The sequence below is a fragment of the Corvus kubaryi genome, unplaced genomic scaffold (assembly GCF_017639235.1).
Source record: "Corvus kubaryi isolate FWS band 111438036 unplaced genomic scaffold, C.kubaryi_AGA036_p1.0 135, whole genome shotgun sequence".
NCBI classification, from domain to species: domain Eukaryota; kingdom Metazoa; phylum Chordata; class Aves; order Passeriformes; family Corvidae; genus Corvus; species Corvus kubaryi.
The window spans coordinates 4424673-4444530 of record NW_024580669.1 but is presented as its reverse complement, the minus strand read 5'-3'; the positions used below and the strand labels follow the sequence as shown (position 1 = coordinate 4444530).

Below are 19858 nucleotides of genomic sequence, written 5' to 3'. Positions count from 1 at the left end.
TCTTCCTTAAAACAAAAAATTCTATCAAGCTCAGCCATGCTCTCCCCTTTTACAAATCTGAATATAAGAAAAGATCATTGTCCAAAGTGTGATGCAATTGTGATTTCAACAAGTTGAGCATCATTATAGCAAAATCCCCCTCAGCTGATTCTTTTTTTTTAAATCATTTCTTCATTTTTTTGATGCCACATCTGGCATATAGAATACAGATGATCATTTGTTTATATATCTGTCTAAATGCCTCTTCCAAACACAGCCAGATGGAGCCTTTCAAAATCAAATTAATTTCAGATTAATTCACTCTGGACCCACTCCAGTTTCATGACTCTTTGCTTTGAGGCACCATCTAAATTGATTTAAAGTCACGAACTTAAGAGAGCTCAAGTCCTTAGGTACAGAAAAAAAGAGATCCTTCTTGCATATTGCAAGAGTCAGCAAATCAAAAGAGTCCATGATCCCAAGTTTTGGCTCCTTAAAAAAACCCCAGCAAATCAACATAAGAATGCCTTAGACTATACAGTGCCAAATTCATATATAATAAACTTCATATTTCATTCCAGAAAAATCACTTCAGAATTTACATCTTCAGTGCCTTCCTTGCTGAGCCCAATAAAATTTATTGCTCTAATTAAAAAGCAAAATAAAAAAAAGAGTTACTCTAAACCTTGCAATAAGCAGTAGTCATGGAAAGATAGGAAACAGGTAATAAAAATCTTCACTGCAAGGGATTTATCTAAGGAACTATAAACAAATGTAGCCTGCAAACACTGTGGACTTGCATACTGTCAATCCTCTGTGGATGCCTTTATTATCGCACTTGTTTCAATTGCAATTTGGGTTTCCATGGAGATGTAACAGTCAACTCTGGAAAATTATAAGATAAATGTCAGGCAGTGATAACAGTGTTAATGAAGCTTCATTGACAAGCAGAACTATGCTTCAAATAATAGGCATATTTCTATTAGCATATGTATAACCTGTCCAGAAAAAGAGAGAAAAAAGAATCCCAACAACAGGGAAAGACAATATTAAAAAATTAAAATGAAATTATGTATATAGATGATACAAGACACACAATGGAACGTTGCATCTATGTGAAAAGATGAATTCCTAACAAACAGAAGAGATGTGTATTCGAAATTTAATTTCCTGATTCCTCTTGAAATTTTTGCACTCAGCTATCAGGCTGAAAAGGCACTTTGCTGACACACGCAGACATATTACTGCATGGTGTGACTCTTGTTTCCTTACAGCGAGGGGCTGCAAGGATCTGCTTCACCAGGCACTTTGAAGCTGCGATTTCATAATGCGCAAATACAGCTGCAGTGGGCTGTTAGAAAGATGCCGACCTCAGTGGAAACACGAATAGCGCACAGACCAGCACGGCCTCCAGAGCTCTCGGGTGTCACTCGTGCTCAGAGCGGGGAGGCTGCTCCACCACATTTTGATGCATGATGAGTTTAACTGGGGCAACAGCCGTGAGCACTTCAGATGACAGTGTGGTGTGGTCTTGATCTGCTTCTGTGTTAACCAAGCCTGTAAAAGCTGGAGAAGCTGCCAGTCATCTCTGAAGGGCTGTAGCCAACTTTTTTCTTCTGACAGATGGAAAGGTTTTGGTGAACTGGAGGTCAAAGAGGATTTCTGCAGAACAGAAGGAAATGCAGCTCATGCTGCTTTATTTCAACGAGTCAAGCTCTTCATTTGGCCAGGGTGGATTTCCACCCTGCCAAGGGAAGGCAAAAGAGTTTGGCTACTCCTGTACTTGAGGGTTCATTTTGGCAGTCTATCAGAGGCCAGGAGTAGGGCAGGAGTGGGGCAATCCTACCCCAGAGAACGACACAGAAATTTTTGCAGGTGGATAAAATGTGCTAAGATATTCACTGCCTATTCATGAGGCAGTATTGCCTCTGTCTGGACAACCAAGAGGTGCTAGAGGTTGGTCCTCTCTCTTCTCATCCCACTATTTGGCCTTGGGAATTGTAGTCCCTTGCCTGCCTGTGTAACTCTTTCAGGTAGTGTCAATCCTCCCATCTCCTCCTCCTCCATCTTTGAAAACAAGGTTCTGGTATTAGAACAGTGTTAGAGGGGCTACAGATTAAATGGTGAAACCGAAAATCAGGATCAGGCTTGGTTCAGCAGCAGAGGAAGGTGAAATCTTAAACATACAAGCAAAGAAGAAAATCTGTATCCCTCCAAAGGCTTGATGTTAAAGCATGTGGGCAGGAAAAACTTCAGGAACTGTGGGGAAACTCTCAAATGTAACTGGGAAGTATAACCTGATGAACCAAAAATCTGTATGTAGGACAGGAAACAAGCTGACTTTGCCATTTCAATGAAAAATACAGCAAGGGAAGCGGGACTGCAGGCAGAGTTGTTTTGCTCTTTTTCCCTTCCTCTCCTCAAAACACCTCTGCTCCTCCTACCTCATCTAAATTCCGCATTTTTAGTAAAGGAAAACATGAATGTTGTCTGGAAAACACTTTCCAGGTCTTCAGGGAGAAGTCATGTTTATCCAGACAAGTTTTAGGGGGCAGAAAAGGGAGTTGTAGAAGTGCCCAGTCTTTCTGCAGAGCAGATCTCAGCTCTGATCAGATTGCTGGATAAATACAAAATCAATAGAGGGGTTTTTTTCTAAGTTGTATTACAAGGAAACTTAAAAAAATCCAAAAGTTTCCCTTTTTCTGACTCTTTTCTAACTGCTCCTCAATATAACAAATGAGAAAAATCTAAGTACCTCATTAGATTGCTACTAAAATGTCAATAGTTAGAAAGTGATTTTCCCCGGTGAGTTTTCAATATACTTATAACTCACTCTAGTGCTTTCTGGGGGAGGGAGAAAACATCTAAAACATCTAGTGGTAGTTGATTCTATGTAGCAGCACAAATATCCCTGCCAGCTTCGTGGAAGACAGAATAATAAGTAAAACTTGAGTCTGGCTTCAACTTCAGATGGGCAAGACTTACACGCTCCTGCCAGGGTCAAATGGTGGCAGAACCAGCTCCCACCAGACATGCAACCACAATATGTAAATTAAAGAAAAGAAACTGGATGTGAAGGCAGAATACTGAGCAATTTTTAATGAAGAAAACCAAACGTGTGCCGTGTGGAACGCATTGTATGCACTGCAAAACAGGCCAATTTGTCTTAATTTCTCACTTATTGAAATTTCTAAATTCCATTGCAATGTGTTTTCTAGCATCTTCAAAGGATTCATTTTCCTTTGTATTTTGGGTTACAAACAGTTTTACTTTTACATCCAAAGAGAGACCTGCTATACAAGAGGTCAGTAGCACCAGCAGACAAGTAGTCAACAACAAATCTGAGCTTTTAAAGTAAACCCTCATTATAGTTTAAGATTTAATTTAGTCCCTTATTTTTTCTCTATTATTGCAAATAAGATGTTTTGCTCTGCCGGTTGTGCTGTTCTTTTGAAGCTCACAAGAAAATAAACAACTACACATAATTAGGAAAGGAGCAACTCCCCCCCTTAAAGGCATCATTCAAACAAACAAAATGAGAAAAACTGGTTTAAATTTTCCTAATAAACATACCCTGAAAAATCCTAACAAAAATACACCCTAGCACACACATGTACACAGACTTCCCAAGTCATATGGCAGTCATTTATGGGGACACATCTGACTTCAAAGACCTTTTAATTGTGAGTTTGAAGGGCACTCCATGCAAATGCAGCATTGGGAAAACATGGAAAAAAACGAGAGCTGCCATTCTGAACTGTTTTGCCAAATGGAAAGGAGAATACAGCTTGAAAAGTTGCCAAAAGTCCATGTTTTTAAGGTCATCATAAATAATTGCAGTCGGAAAAAATTAAAAGGTTGAGATAACTTCTAAAATGTAGTCTTTGGACAAAATCTAATCCTAGTGGATATTTATTTGCTCTGGAGGTTTTATTCACAAGTAAAAATGAACCCAGGTCTTAGGGATTTGCTGGCACTTTTACAGAAGAAATGGGAAAAGAGGAGATGGGGAAAAAAAAACAGAAATACCATCCACATAATTTTGACTACCCCATAATATACAAAGACTCTTAACTCCAATACCCTTGTCCAAGAGAAAAGGTAGTTAAACAGTTGTGGATATATTTTTAAGCTCCTTGTAACATGCTCGACCTGTGGAAACTTGGCCAGCTCAGGTTTGGCTGGCTGTCAGCAGCAGTGTGAAACACAGTGTGATTTATAGAAATCTCTGTCATCACACCACAGGGTTAATTTCTTTCCTTCTTTTTTCTCCTTCCCTCCTGCCCCTGAAAGTGGAAAACTCTTATTTGTGATGACAAGTCTTTGGAAAGCTGGAGGATGAGTAACACCATGTGGTTCCCTAAGATCTCTAGCCCTTTTCCAACTGTTTTTTCGTATAACCCTTCTCTGTATGGTCATCGGCACCTTCTCTCAACAGATGGAAAAAGGGAAGAACCTGCCCCAGGGCAGTTGGAGGGACCAGGATGCTGGCAATGGAAGAATACAGACTTGAAGTTCACAGGTCTCAGCTGCCTGATACAAGAAACCAAGGGGAATCCAAGCATCAAATATGGGATTTTAATAATATGAGCATTTATTTTAATGATTTGAAGGCTGAACCTGCTGGGCTTGTCACTGTAAGTAAGAGATACGGAGAAAGAAACGATGAAGCCTGAATTTTCATTCTGACTGCCACCACTGGAGAGCTGTGGATTTGTGCTCATTCTGGTCTAAGGCAGGGAAGGATATCTGTGCCCTGTGCCCACACAATAACTTAGGATAGGCAGCCACCAGCTGGGCAGCAGGTCAGCTCTCAACACCGAGCACAGAGCTTCACTCGAGCAATTTCAAATTCATTGAGAGGGGTATTACTCACAGATTATTTTAAGGCACGTCAGTTTTCTTGCTGTAACCATCCTTCAGAGGAGACGAAATCTAATAGAAGAACAAAGCTGGGAAGTGTGTCTAATGGTACAGAGCAGAGAACTATGCAACAAAAAAACCTGTTTCTCAGCCACACTCTTTCGTAAGTCTCTTCCCTTTGCTGTGTTTATCTCCCTCACCTTTGAATTATGATCCCATCCCAACAAAGAATTCTAAAACACTCAGAGGAAACCACTACATAAATGCCAAACCATTATGTTATTAAAGGAAAAAAACAACAACCCTTTCATGATATTTTTTTTTTTAACTTGATGCAATTCTAATTTTTCTTTTAAAGGCGGTGTTTGAATATTATGAAATACAGCAGAAGTAAAGTACTTTCCAAAGCCACTACTACTATTTGCATTGCAAGAGCATCTCTGAGGCCCCAAACAATGCTGCCTGCTTTCTAAGTAGCAGACCCAGTTTTATTTTTAAGCCCAGATTTTTTCCTAATATTTTCATATGTTAGGAAACATGACAGGAATTCTCAGACTATCTTAATAGACAGTCAAGAAATAAAGGGGAGAAGGGGACTGTCAGAGACTGAAATTATATTTTACAACTTAAATATTTTCTTAAAGGACTTTTAAAACTGTATTGCAAAAGCTGCAGAGAAGACTCCCACACCCTGAATGGGGCCCTGACTGAGGCCTGACACGGATCGGATCGCTGATGAAGGTAAGATAAAGTAACAACTCAGGACTGGGGACATTGACAAAGCTCAAGCTTAACACCTCCAAGATGAGGACCACAGCCCCAGGGCTATCAGCTGCCAGGCTCACACAGACCCTCCACCAAAGGGTGGGAGGGAGGAGAGGCTTTGGGTGTGTGTTGGAAACGCCTCTGGTCAGAGGTGCAGTGACTGCCCATCCTCCACTGTGCAGAGGAGCCCAGCTGAGGGGTCCTCACCGGGGGGAAGGAAGCTTATCCACAGCAGAAGGGGGTGACATGGCCCATCACAGGGGCGCCCCTCAAAGGGGTCCCCAGACCCTGCATCAGAGATGATGCAACAGACCCTCAGTGCTGCAAGGACAGTGTGTCAAGCTAGCCCCTGTAAGAAAGACACGTGGGCGTTCCCACCTGGCCCAAAGTGTATATTAATCCACGGAGTTCTGTACTCTTCAGCGTGTGGCAGTGTGTGGTGGCGTGTGGCGGCGTGTGGTGTGGCAGCGTGGCATGGCGTGTGGCACCATGTAGTGGCCATGGCCACGGCGGCAATGGGGGACCCTCACCACCAGCAGACCAGATGGAGGGGAGCAATGAGACATCGTTGGGACCCTCGGATGGGTGATCTGCTTCCACCTAACCCCTGTCACCTCTCCCTGGTCCCCCACCCCCCACGCACACTTCTTTTTTCCATTTCTTTCTCTCTTTCCCCTTATCTTTGCCTCTCTACTATTAAATAAAATACATCAATTTTTTGGCATCAACATCTAACCTTGTTTGGTTTTAATCTCGTTTCTGGAGATATTTTGAACCTTCTAAGTTCTTTCTGGTTTATGTGCAGAGACTTAGCTTGCTTTGCTTTTCTGGGTTTAAGCCGGATCATAACAGGGACACAGCAGGTCTGAGTTCACTTAGCCTATAATGTCTGGAATTTTTAATTTACTGGTTTCTACCAAGCACCTTCATTAATGAGCCCAAGATCTTTAATGCTTCTTTAATTGTCTGTGCTTCCATCTTTCCATGATTGGACTGAATATCAATACAGCTGGCTGAAACAGTTGCTGCTCTACTAGAAGGTCAGACAGTCTTGGGGGGTTTCCTGGGCAGAATGGGAATGTATTCCCTGAAATTTCAAGGTAGAAGGGAATGCAACTCTAATGTGCCAGCTCACATCTCGCATTACTCTGTATTTTCTAGGCATTTATCCAGTAGATGCCTTGCTATCCTTTCTTATTTAATTCAATGATGCATTCTTCTATAGACTTGTGCTAGGGCTGAGACGTTAATTAAAACTACCTTGAAATATTAGCAGCTACATAGCATTTGATTGGTAGGAGAAAAATAGTTGGGAATGAAAATTAGTATTAGCTGTTAAATTAATTATTATAAAAATTAAAATAAATTCTTATTCAATAAATTTTAATTGCCTGGGGCATTTTTATTAACAACAGGGATTAGCAAATATAATATATACAATACATTGTATAAGTAACAGAGAGAATAATCAGGGCTGACAGAGTACTTTTGCTTGTTTCAGAACACATACACAGCTCACATGGAGAAGGAACAGATTACAAGGAGCTTCCCCGTAGCCACATGCAGCTGTAAAAGCTCGGAGTCAGCAATGGCAGCGCACTGACAGCTAAATCAAAACTATACATCCTTGAGGAGCCATTTCGTCTAAATCACAGCTTCTGATTCCTCATCTTATGTGGTCAATGGGCCTGCATTTCTTAAAAATGGGAGCACTGGTGGAGGTAGGAATGAGGCTTCAGGAGAGCTGTTTTTGTGAGCTCTGTTCCACAAGTGCTGCAGAAATGTACACAAAGCTTTACAAATGACCTCATTTTTACTAGGAAAGGACAGCTCAGCTCTGTTCTACATTTTCCTGAACTGAAAGGAAGGCCCCACAGCCAAACTGTCATGTCTAATCATTGTGTTGCCAGAGAGTGTTTAAAACAAACAACTTTTTTCTGGTTTTTTCCCTCTCTCTTAATACAAAGCCACAGAGCAATTGTTGTGTTTTCAGAGAGTGGGAGCTGTTTTTTTTATCACATAGCCAAGACACCAGAACAGCAGTTTTTCCCAGTGCAATGAATGAGCTTTATAAGGATAAATTTTCACCTCATTAATGATCTGAGCTGATTATTCCCTTCCCCCACTTTTCCTTTTAGGTCATGGATCAAATGTGACCCACTTTTCTTGAATGCTTTCCCACCATCTATTTTTCCCATTAGAGTAGAAAGCCAGTTGCTAAGGACACATTACAAAGCAGCCATGCAACCACTAAATATCTGCCCCCAAACACACACACACACACATATACTTTTCTTCTCCCCTGCCTTTATGATATTTCCCCCCTCTCATCATCTACAAGATCCCGCTTTACATTCAGGAAAGCCAACAACAGAACTGCTTATAAGGACAGGCTTAGCACGAGAATAGGATTTTCTAATGACTACAGAGACTCCCGGGGCCCTTCATATTTAAAAAAATATAAAGACAGCAGCCTTGGTTTTTAATTACTCCTAATTCTAAATCTCATGGCCTTAAACACAATAGCTCTTTCAACTCGGAAAAAAAATGACACTAATCAGTAACAGAGTCCCCTGCGCAACCTGCTAGTCCTCTGCTGGCATTGCAATGCTTGCACTGCTTTGATTTTTCAAGGTTGACCAATGAGTCAGCAAAGCCAAGACAACTTAAAAGCATTAAATCATGCAACTAAAATGTTTCTTTCCAATACAGCGCTGGATGGATTGCAATTAGCAAGGGGAATCAGTACAAGGCAAATATTGTAAGAGCAGAGAGAGAGAGAGAAATAGGGAATTAAAGGAGATGGTGTTCATTTTGCAACAAATGAGCCCCAGAGTTAAGGTATTTGTGGTTTAATATAGCCCCTCTTACCAACCAGGTAAGGAATGTAATTAAAACGCATTAAAGTTCAGTTGCTGAAGCTCAACAGAAACAAAATGAAGATTTAACTCATCTGCTCTACTTCCGTCTGAGTAGCCAACTAATATTCCTACTTGGTGCAAAGTCCTGTGAAATGGAAGACTTGTGTTGTTCTGTAGTGCTTTCTAAGAAAATCCTTCTCCTTGGCATTTATAAAAGAAAAGATGTCATTCCAAGTGTCGCATTGAAAAATTAAACAGAACTATGTAACACTGCAGCTACTTGGATTTGTCTGACTGTTTCAGCTTTCCATGTCATTTATTACACTTCCCAGTAGGATTGTGCAACACCTTGGAGTTTCTATAACCAGTACCTCATTCCTTTAGCAAACAGAGGTACACTATATGATTAAATGTTTCATGTATATAGATTCACATCTAAATTACAGTTACACAGTGGACAAGATTGAGGATTTGGTCACAGCTGTAATTCTACTTCATGCCACCCACTCTTTTTCCATAGAACATCCACAACATCCTTTCTCCTAACTTTCGCAGAGATGACAGAAATCATAACTGCAATGGGATTTTCCATTTAGCAGGACGATGAACACGTACATCAGACCTGAATTGCACCACTGACACTGTGGAAAGATTAGAGTCACAAGCATCCAAGCAAAATGAACCGTAAATACAATTACTGTTGAACTATCAATGAGCAAACTAAGCATGGATTTCAAGCAGTGGCAGTCTAACAGCCTCCTGAAAAGAAGAATAAAATTCGGTTGATTGCAGGAGTCCCTGAATTCAGACAAAAATCTCCAGTTTTGGATTGAAGGAATAATAGTCTGAATAACAGACTTTTACTCTCAATACCAAGTGAGCTGCCCACAAGAAAGACAACCCTGACCTATGGCTGAGGCTTCCAGACACCTCAAAGAGAAAGTCCATCAAGCTCCTTAGATGTGTATTGAAAGCATGGAAGGCTTCCATTCCCTGGAGGAAACTGAAGGGAAAAGCCATCATTTTTCCATCTGAAGAAAGCAACCAAAGCTATTTTTCTGGACATTGGGATAACTTTCTGTAAGTTTGACCAAATTTTCTTCTTTATACTAACCCCTATTCCTCCACTTCTGTTTGTATTCACAGGGTTTTTTTCCTATCGCTTCTCTCTTGAATTGTCCTTAATACACCTTTTATTTGCATTTAATGCATTTGTTCATCATTAAACTGATGATTCCACTAAAAATACACCAATAAGAAAGGCAACCATGGCAACTGGCCCTTATTACTGCATCATTTCTGGGCAGGATTCCGAAACCAGATTAAGTGACAGCAACTTCAAAGTGTTTGAACATCAGGTTCCTAGCACCATGTTTAATCATTTTTGAACACTGCTTGAATTCCCAACAGCTCCCTTCCAGTCTGAATAACTGTTACCCAAAAATAAATGTGCTGTAAACTGTTGATCTCTTTTCTCTTGACTGTTTTTGTCAAATTGCTTTCAAGCACCTGTGATATTCTCCAGCTGCCACTGCATGTTGCTCGTTTGCTTAACTTCGTAAGAAGAAACACACGAGTCACATGCAGGAAAAAGTCATCTTATCATTCAATCCTTCCAGTAGCCAAGGCAGAGCTGTCCTCTGGAGTGAACTGGTTATCTGTTTACTTGATGAATTCTGAAAGACACTCCACTTCCATATCCCCCAGTCGCCAACAGTGGCTGAGCTCCCACCAGAGCTCCTGTGCAAATCAAAGTAAGGACAGTGAGGCATCAATTTTGCCACTCAGTTCTGTTCTGGAAGAGATGCCAGGCAGCAGCATTCGACTGCTCTATTTTGTTGTTTAGTGCCTTGCATCATCATTCCACTGGTATATGCAAGCAGTGACTGTTTTCCAAAGGGAGACATGGGGAGCCAGGTTACAACGCAGAGAAGAACACTCATTACTGTAAATTAAAATCCTTAAACAAATCACCAACAGTGAAACAATCTCTGCTTCGATTACACTGTTAGCTAGCACATCCAGGCTTTTCTTGCTTTGGCCAGAAATACTGAAGCCATGATTGATCTAATGTTGTTTATTTCAATCATGTTGTTTATTTCAAATTAGACATAATATAAAAAGCGCAACAGTGAGTATATGTATATTCATAGCACCACTGCAGACATCCAAAAGGAACTCTATTTTATCCCTGCTGCTTTGCATTTTAGCCTCATTTCCTCCCTTTTACTGTCTATGGTAAATACAATATTTGCTTTTAGAGTTCTGACTCTCCAGGGATTATAAAGGAAAAGTACTTAACAGAGAGATTATCTTTCTGGTGTTGCAATGTACAAATGAAAATTGTTACATTAATGGCACTATACAGTCATGTTTAAACACCATTAAGTACCTCTCCAGAAAACCAAAGGAAAGGGAATGATGAACTCCAGCATAGTTCTGCCTCGACTTGCAAGTATATTTGTGTTTCTCCCTCCTCTCCATGCAAATGACTCTCTGGAAAGGAATTTCCAGACTTTCTTTTCCTTTCATTAACACTTTATAGCCTGCAATAAGAGTAACAGGAAATATTAATACTTAGGAAGCACAGACAGCAAATTCTCTGAAGAATGCAAGGTCTGTAAAACTGAAATCGAAATTCTGCACAAATATGGATTTACATCATCAGCTCAAATTGAGGCCCACTTTCACACCTACAAACCCCAACCCTGGGTGTCTGCTTTCAGTTTAAAAGCATGCAACAAACTGCCTTCAAACACATAAAGACGCACTACTTTGTTCTGTTGTAAATTTCTCTTCCTCCATGGGTTTAAGGCTTATTTTTAGCTGCTTTAAATCCGAATAGGTCAGATGTATATCTGCTAATGAGTATTGGTAATTAAGGTTTCAAACCACACAGCAGCAAACCAACACTTTCATGTTGCTGATATCTCTCTATATTTGTGTATATTTTCAGAGCAATGTCTGAGAGTCCTATTTGATTGAATTTCATTAAGTTCTTCAAGGCTAAAGTTACTTGTGAAAGCTCAAAATATAACTAAGCATAGATTTTTGTCCTTTTATTCTTTGCAAACCTTTACAATTGTTCTATATATTAGTCTTTCACTTAGCATAAAAATTTAGAAATTTATATTCCAAGACTATAAATTCCAGTTATAATTTTTGTTATATTTGCCATGCATTAAAATGGAAAACATAAAAGATTATTATTGAGATCATTATTAATATTATTTTTGTATTTGAGTGCTTAGAAATACTACAGCAAGAACATTTACATGTGCTGAAGAAGCTTGATTATAAAGCTTGGCTAAACTTATTGGAAAAGCTGCAATCATAGCTCAGTTACTTCCGAGAAAACGTTTTGGAAAAACTCAGCATATTTCATTTTTCCCTCTTATAATTTGGAGATATGTGTCTAGCTTTGTCAAGTGCTTTGAAAGAGCATGTGAGAAAACTGGGAGTTTTACAGGTGCGAAATATGTCAAGGAATGCAAAAAGAAATGCTCCCCTTTCCCACAGATTTCAATTTCAGTCATTCACAAGAACTGGCCAGGCCTCTGTGAGGTCTGCTCAAACATAATTTCATTTGTATGTGTCTGCTACCCCCTGCACAGTGTAGGAAATAAAGAAGAAACGAAAGAAAGCCTCAGCATGTTCCTGAAATTAATTTTCATGATAGGAGCAATTGAGTCCATCTACTAAGGTACTTATAATTACATTACATCGCTACTTGGAAGAAAAATGGCCAGCTATATTCTAAGAAAATATTAACCCCATCAGCCCAATCACAAATCACTACATTTAATGTATTCTTCCTTTTATTAAGACCCACAAGGTGCCCATTAGAGGCACCTTCACTGCCATCCTAAATCACTTCTAATTATCAGACGAGCAAAAACACGACGGAAATGTTATTTCACATCTTCGAATGAAAGGCTCTTTGCTCCAAAAGACATGTCAGCACTGGATGATTTACTCCATGATTTTGTTTACTGCCTTCAACTTTCATTAGTGTTAAAAGAGCTAAGATTGTTTTTCTGACTGCTGAGATTTCCTAGGAGATAAGAACCACACAAACACTGAACTCTCCACCTCCTGCAGTGGGCCAGGGAAGATAAAAGGTGAAAGGCAGGGTGCAACCTCCCATGGCTTTGCTGTTTTGGGTTGTTTTGTCACAGTTCTGGCTTTCTAGGGAATGGAGATGGAAAAGGGCAGGAGCTGTGCCATGGTTTCCCATGCCTCATCCTACTCCCGCCTTGCCCTCTTGCCCCTCTCCTGTGTCAGGTTTGCTTCAGACTCGAGGCTTTTCGTTTGTCCCACATTCCTGCCGTCCCACAACAAAATAAGCAGGAATTTTGAACACATTAAGTGTCTGAACTTGTTCTTTTATTCCTGGTTAAGCCTCTCATTGAGGTTTTTGTGTTCTTCTAAAGAGATTGAAATTAATGCTTGATAGATTTTTAGCAAAATATGTATTGCTACCTAATTTTCACTCTAAGGTTTTGACTAAGCTTTCAAAAAATACTAGGAGCATTTTTCAGGAGTAAAACCTTCTAGCTGAAGAAAACAGCTATTTCCTAAATCATCAGTCACTGCAAGATTTATACATGTTTAATCCCATTCAGACACATTAATACCCTCTCAAGCTAAAACAAAGAAGCAAAGTATGACAACAACATATTACTAACAAGAGGGAATTAAAAGAATTAATCTGGTGTTTCTCTCCTGGAATTTTTGTGTGCGATGGCATGACAAGTCCCTGAGCATCCTAATCTCATTGGATCTGCTTTGATTTAGGGTTTGGAGCAGATGATCCCAGAGGTCCAAACTTACATTACTCAGTGGTCTAGATATCAGCACCCTGCAGAAAATTTGCTGAAAAAGGAGAAAATGATTTAGGAATTAAAGTGTATTTCCTTGGAGGAAAGGGATTTTTTTTTTTTTTAAATCAGACTTGATATAATTTTTTCTTTGTAATATTGTTTATTCCCTATGGGTTTATTCGCTATGCCATTATGCATAAGTGAAGCCTGATTCTCCCACATAGAAAAGGTGGTACAGACATTGATCCCTCCAAGCCCAAAAATGCTACAAACTTCCAATACTTTGCATTTCAGCTCTGTGCCTGCTGCTTGCTCAGTACACACATATTGCAATATGTGATCAGGAAGCCCATGATACCCATTCGATCATGGGAAGCAAGAGCTGGAATTTCTGGGGATGGCGCTCATTTTCTCTGGCATTGGATGAATCATAACTCTTCAATATCTAGAAGAGCTATGATCCTATCTATCCATATCAGAGACGTAACATACACCTTCTATTTAGAAGCTCTGTACATGATTCATTACCATGACACAGATAGATAAGAGAATCTATGGCTTTATTATCCAGGAATTGTACTATGGTATGATATTTTACTAGAGGAAATGCAAACATTATTCTGCTAAACCTTCTCTGTGCCATTCTGCAATGTTGTTATTAACATTCACACACAACAATAAAAACTTATGGGCATTCACAAGCAGTTGTTATATCATTTATAATACAATGATAAAGCTGAACACTATAATTGTAATTTGTCAAAATAGAAAAAAGGGTACAAATAGAAACCAAAATAAATTTTTTAAACCATGATGAGGTACCAGAAAAAGAAGTAGTTTGCCATTAAAATGATGCAAGTGGTGTGCATAGAAATCCTAAAATCAAAAAGCCAAACACTGAAGCCAAGACCGTTGATCTGCATCTCCTCAGCCTATGTTGGAGTGAATGATTAAAAGCTTCTATTTGAGGTGACTTATTACAAAACAAAGTACATGAAAAAATACTTTAGTGCTTCCCACTGTGACCGCCCTCATATTGGTGGGTCAGGAAGAGAAGGAAACCAGATTGCCCAAAGCTTCTCATTTTGATTGCAAGCTAAAAACGACTTCCACAACTTCCTTCTAGCTTTCGGCCACTTGTCAATACTTTGCATTTATCATTTTTGCAAGAAATGATAAATGATTTCTAGGCTGAAATCATCCACTGAAAACAGTAAATAACAAGCTATGAAATTTAGTTAACTCTCTTTCACCTCTCTTTCTCCAGGGCTGGCCTAGAGCAGGAAAAAAAGCAGGTTGCCAAAGAATCAGCTCTTCTGGAGCCTGTGTACTACATGCAATTCAAGCATCAGTCCAGAAAGGGAAATGCCTCAGTCCAGAAAGCACCATAAGGGAATACATTTCCTGGCCTGATCTTCTATTTCAGCAGCTTGGGAGCCAGAAAAACCATCATACTGGATGTCCTCCTTCTGCACACAAACAGAATGGACACCTCTTATGTATATATAAACAAAAGAAGGGTCTATAAATCATGTTTTCTAAATATCATTTTGTAATCGGCTTCCACTTAGAATACACAGTACAGTCCAAAAGTGAAAAGATATACCTCATTTTTCAAAAATGAAAGGCAGTGATAACTTATTTGTATTTAATCTGTTGCTTACATTTTAAAAACATTGTGAGCATTATATCCAAATAAATATTTATCACTGTAGTACACCTTCCTCTTGTTGTTGGTTAGCCTGTAAACCCAAACCATACCTTAGAAAGATCTTAACTACAAACAAGCATCTCAGCAGTTCACTACACATGGAAGCAAGTCAAGCAAAAACCAAATCAAGCGTCTCCCATCTGAACAAAAATCTGGTGCAATTCACTTCAAACACGCTTCTCTCTTGGCTTCCGAAACACCACTTTGCTGCTCTCTTCTTGGTCCCCAGTTGCCTCTTTGCCAAATGTTACACATATTTATAAGAGGTTAAAATAGAAACAAAACACTACCAACAACCAACCAAGAAACCCAACACCGCATAAGGGGGAGGACAAACAGTGGAGCCAGATGCAGCAGCTTGCTTTTACTGTCTCTTTGCTCTTGGGAAAATGCAATAGTGGCTTCTGAATATTAATTGAATAAGGAGCTGTGCAAATTCCAGCTGTTGCCCTTGCACTGGGGTCTGGAAGACGGGTGTTTTCTCAGCCCCCCGTTTCATTCCCGGACTCCCAGAAACGCTGCACATATGTAGCCCTGCAAGTTGCACAATTTAATTCTGTAATCCGTCTGCGAAACTCCAGCTTCTCTGACTCAGTGGCACATCAACATTGAGGAAACTATAACTGGGATAAGAACCATATTTAGGGAGGCTCTCCCCTACAAGCTGTGGGTACATAAGGCAATAAAGGGACCAGGTTGTTATAGAAGAACATATGATGCAACCCCCATTTTTGGGGGAATGTGTTTAACCAAGCTGAAAGGCATCAGGGAAGTTTGCTGGACAAGCATTGGCTCCCCTGATTTTCATGGGTTTGCTACTGAGTTACTCAAACACAGGGTGCTCCAACACAAGTCATCACTCCAGGTGATGTCCATCATACAGGATCACCTGGAAGGACAGGGACATCACAACTGGGACCATGTACATCCAGACTCAGGATCTGGATGAGGCGTCAAACGAATCTCGTAGAAGTGCTCACCACCTGCTTTATGGAAAGAAGGAAAGGGGAAAAAAAAGACAAAAGGGGTTCTTTTAGGTGTCCCACGGTGAGTCTTTGCATCACTGACCAGGTTGAACTTTAAAGGACATGTGGAAGTACCAGTAAGTGAAATCAGGAAAGTCTTTAAAAAGATTTTTTAAATGGTCGGGGTCTTTATCATGTCACATTTTCTGGGCACTAGTACAATTTAATTTGATTTTGAACTGTACTGCTTGATGAAATGTCCTGTTCTTTAGTTCAGTGAAGTCAAGACACAATAAATGGATTTTTAATGGACGAAAGTTCAATTTCTCTGGCAGCAGAGACACATGAGGAAAAGGGACACAATGTACAAATGATGCACTCTCTGCTGACTTCCGACCCTGACCATTTCATGACAGGTATAAAAATGAAATACTGGGGGTGAGAGGAGAGGGAAGAAAAAGGAGAGAGCTTTAAAAGGCAGCAATGCTAATAGCCAAACGGCATATAAATTGTTTAGGAACAGAGGTTGATTTTCGGTTACAAAAATAGTGCAGCCGAAACAAAGCTAAGAATGTTATTTTTCTTTTTCTTTTCTTAATCTTCATTTTATATGTTAGCTACTATTTCTGTTCAGTGTTTGGCTTTCTATTTCAGAGTGTGTGATTTAGTAAAGTCAAGAAAGGTGTTCGGAAGGGGGAGAAATGTAATGATATTATTAATCCCTGTATTATGTGGTAGAATCATTGGTAGAATATATGCAGATAATTCTCTTCCTTGTTTTTATTCAGCAGGAAATTAGTTCACCATTAGAAACATGGTTCAAGGCCATGTTTCCTCAGTCCTGTTGGAGAAATGAATCAGGACACAAAAATAGCTCTGATGGTGCTCGTATTTATCAGGACTTGACTGAGCTGCAGTAATTAAATAATGAATCTTTAACTGGAAATATGATGCTCTATATCTAAAGCTCTGAAAGACCATTACAAATTATTTGAAAGCTGCAAAAATACTTCAAAAATCAATTAAATGTTATTAAAACTGAATACAAATTAAAGACCAAAGCACCAATTCCTGCCTATTTACCTCAGCTAGTTCAACTCCAACTTCAAAACCTCCACTCACTTGCCAGATACAGATTGTGGCTTTTAACATACAATGTCAACAGATTGCATCTGCTTACTCCTGCTCAGTGGCTCTGGGCTAGAAAATGCTATTTTCAATGCTTTCCCAGAGAGGAGGAAACCATCAGCATTTAAAGGTATCCCCACAAATGTTTATGTTTGAAGCACTGTCACTAGATCTGCCTCCCATCAGAGGACTTCCCACAACCTCACTTACTCATCATGAAGCAATATTTATCTTCCAGCTTCTCCTGGGAGGAGATACTCTCCTGTTCCTGTCGTTGAACACCACTTGTCTCAATAATTAATGAATTTCCTATCACCCACTGCTCCTGCCTGCCGCTCTGCCAGATGCCCCCAGCCCCGCTGCTCCTCCTGATTCCAGCGGTTGTGGGGCTTTGGGGTTGGGTTTTTCCATCTCTGCATGCAGCCAGTGCCATTTTTGTCCCTCAAACACTGCTAATTTATTTCAGCAGACAAGACATTGGGCACACCCACTCCTGGGAAGGCTGACCTGGGGCTGGCATTGGCATTTCATTGGCCACACAAGAGGCAGTGGTGTCTCTTGCCCTCTTCCATGAATGCTGATGGCTTTTAAGGCACCTTCTCATCAAAACTTGGTGATGAGGGAGAAAATTTGGTGCTCTGAGAGTGCTGAGCATGGAATGAACTGGGACTTTCCACAGCGAACATCAGTAGCACAAAACCAATTTTGGGGAGTTTCTTCTCATTGCCTTAGAACCCCCTGATTACTCAAGATCTTGTGGTCTCACATGCCCCCAAAGAATACCCCGAGGTTCCTATTTGTTTAAGGACCTGTTTTCTCTATTTGATTAAAACATTTTTGAGCTTTTCAGCAGAATAGTCATATTTAGCCTTAAACCTTCATTTCCCTAACAACTCCTTCAAATACATACTGTGCTCAATTACAGTAAACCCACAAACATGAAGTTCCCTTTTCAGATGCATTCATATGCATCTTGCATTAAATGGTTTATAATAGAGCCACATCATTCAAATGTTAACTGAAAATTATCATTCTTAATTCTCTCCCACCTTCATAAATTTTTCAGCTCACCTGTCTTCTATTATGAAATGTAGTCTGGGTACCTTTATTTTATTTATAACCAACAAAGTGCAGAAAAGCTATGCATAAGCTCTGTCAATATTTTTATGAGTTTTGGTGTCTCCCCTTAGAGAACTTACTGAAGTTTTTTCGTGTTCACAGATAACTTCTTCACAGAAACAGTAATGTCTTTTCCCCTGCAGTCAGAGCCAACAGCAACCTTTAAATTGCTGAGGGAAAGACATTTTGAGGTTTGAGAAACACTGTGCAGAAGACACAAATCACTGCCATCCTTAGAATATCTTTGTATATCCTAACCACAGGGAGTTCAATCCTGAATTACTGCAAAAATATTGTGCCAGGGGCTCCCTGTGGACCTCTAGTCCAAAAATAAGTATTGATGTAATGTGCACCTAAGAGTTCACAAAATGCAGGAGCTAGAAGTGTCTGGAGCAGTGGTGATTCTTAGAGATGCTCTGGCAGTGTTGCAATATCTGTTTCCAGGTAGAAAGAGAGAACTGCACAAAATGAAATAAAATTAATCATTAGGCTAAGTTATGCAGCAAGTTCTAAGCCTGTTGTAGACAGTATTGTGCAGACATTATTGCGGTGTTTTATATTAGTAAGAAGTGTGGACAGAGTCAATGAATCCACACTCATCAGCAAATGCTAAAGTAATGCAGAGACTGAGCACTCTGGTGTGCTGCTACACCAATGAAAGAGGAATTGCCCATTTTTGCTGCAGTGCAGCACTACTGGAATCCTGATATCCTTTAATTCTAGACAGATGAAACCCACGGACATCAGAGGAGACCACAGTTTTACAGACGACCGCCAGTCTTTGCCGTCACCCTTGATGAGAGAATCAGCTGGGAGAAACATCAAATAGCTCCCCAAGATCCAAACTATCACAAATTTTTGGTTTAGAAATAGCTTATAGTGGAGACTTGCTCCATTATTAGTCTCCTGTGCCATTTCAGTTTAAAGGTGATGGGTCTCCAGAACACTTAATCTAGAAAAGGAAAGTGTAACACAGTGTACTAAATATTTCACCACCTTTAAAAAATAAACAGATTAAAGAAAACCTTCACATCAATACTTTGGACCTAAATGAAAACCAATTCCTTAAGAGCTCCAAACATCCTTTGTAATGGTATGTTCTGCTTTACATCTTAAACTTTCCAACTCTGAGATGAAGGTGGGAATTGCATATACAGGAAGAAGCAAAAGGGGATAATATACACACATTCCACAAATGGATTCAGTTATTCCCTTTTCTTTCAAGTGGGCAAGTGTTACTCTTAACATTAGCAAAGCCAGCAATTTCTACAGAAATTCAGCCAATCAGTACATTCCCCACTCCAAGAAAAAAAGGAAATATTGATGAATTTAAAGTGTATTTTTCTCCTAGTTGAAGGCTGCACGTGCTCAGATCTTTAACATCTGCATTTCCCAAAAGGACTCATTTTCTCTGGACCATCAGATTTTGGTCATATGTTGTGCCATCTAAAACATTCAGAGCACAGCACTGCGTGTATTCCACGACTGGGCTCTCCAGGCAATCAGGTGTAGTTCTGACTCATATTCTCCCAATTTTAAATGAGTTTGCTTAACCAAACAGTACTGATGTGGTTAACTGCTGGAAACATAAGCTCAGATCCCAATCCCACTAGTCTTTAGATCAAATAAGAAACAGGTTAAACT

General features: G+C 39.8%; 1 protein-coding gene across 16 annotated transcripts in view; it reads right to left on the bottom strand.

The window, feature by feature from the left end:
* The window catches only part of CELF2 (CUGBP Elav-like family member 2), a 547482-nt gene that overhangs the window by 139851 nt on the left and 387773 nt on the right, over nt 1–19858 (bottom strand). For 3 of the 16 annotated variants that reach the window (XM_042052787.1, XM_042052795.1, XM_042052807.1), the window contains exon 1: nt 10861–10953. The exons of 11 other annotated variants lie outside the window; for them this stretch is intronic. In XM_042052787.1, coding sequence (XP_041908721.1) covers nt 10861–10952 — 92 coding nt within the window. In that variant the 5' untranslated portion in view covers nt 10953. Of the gene's footprint in view, nt 1–10860; nt 10954–19858 lie in introns of those variants that run through there. 2 more of the 16 variants (XM_042052804.1, XM_042052811.1) reach the window with 2 other exon arrangements.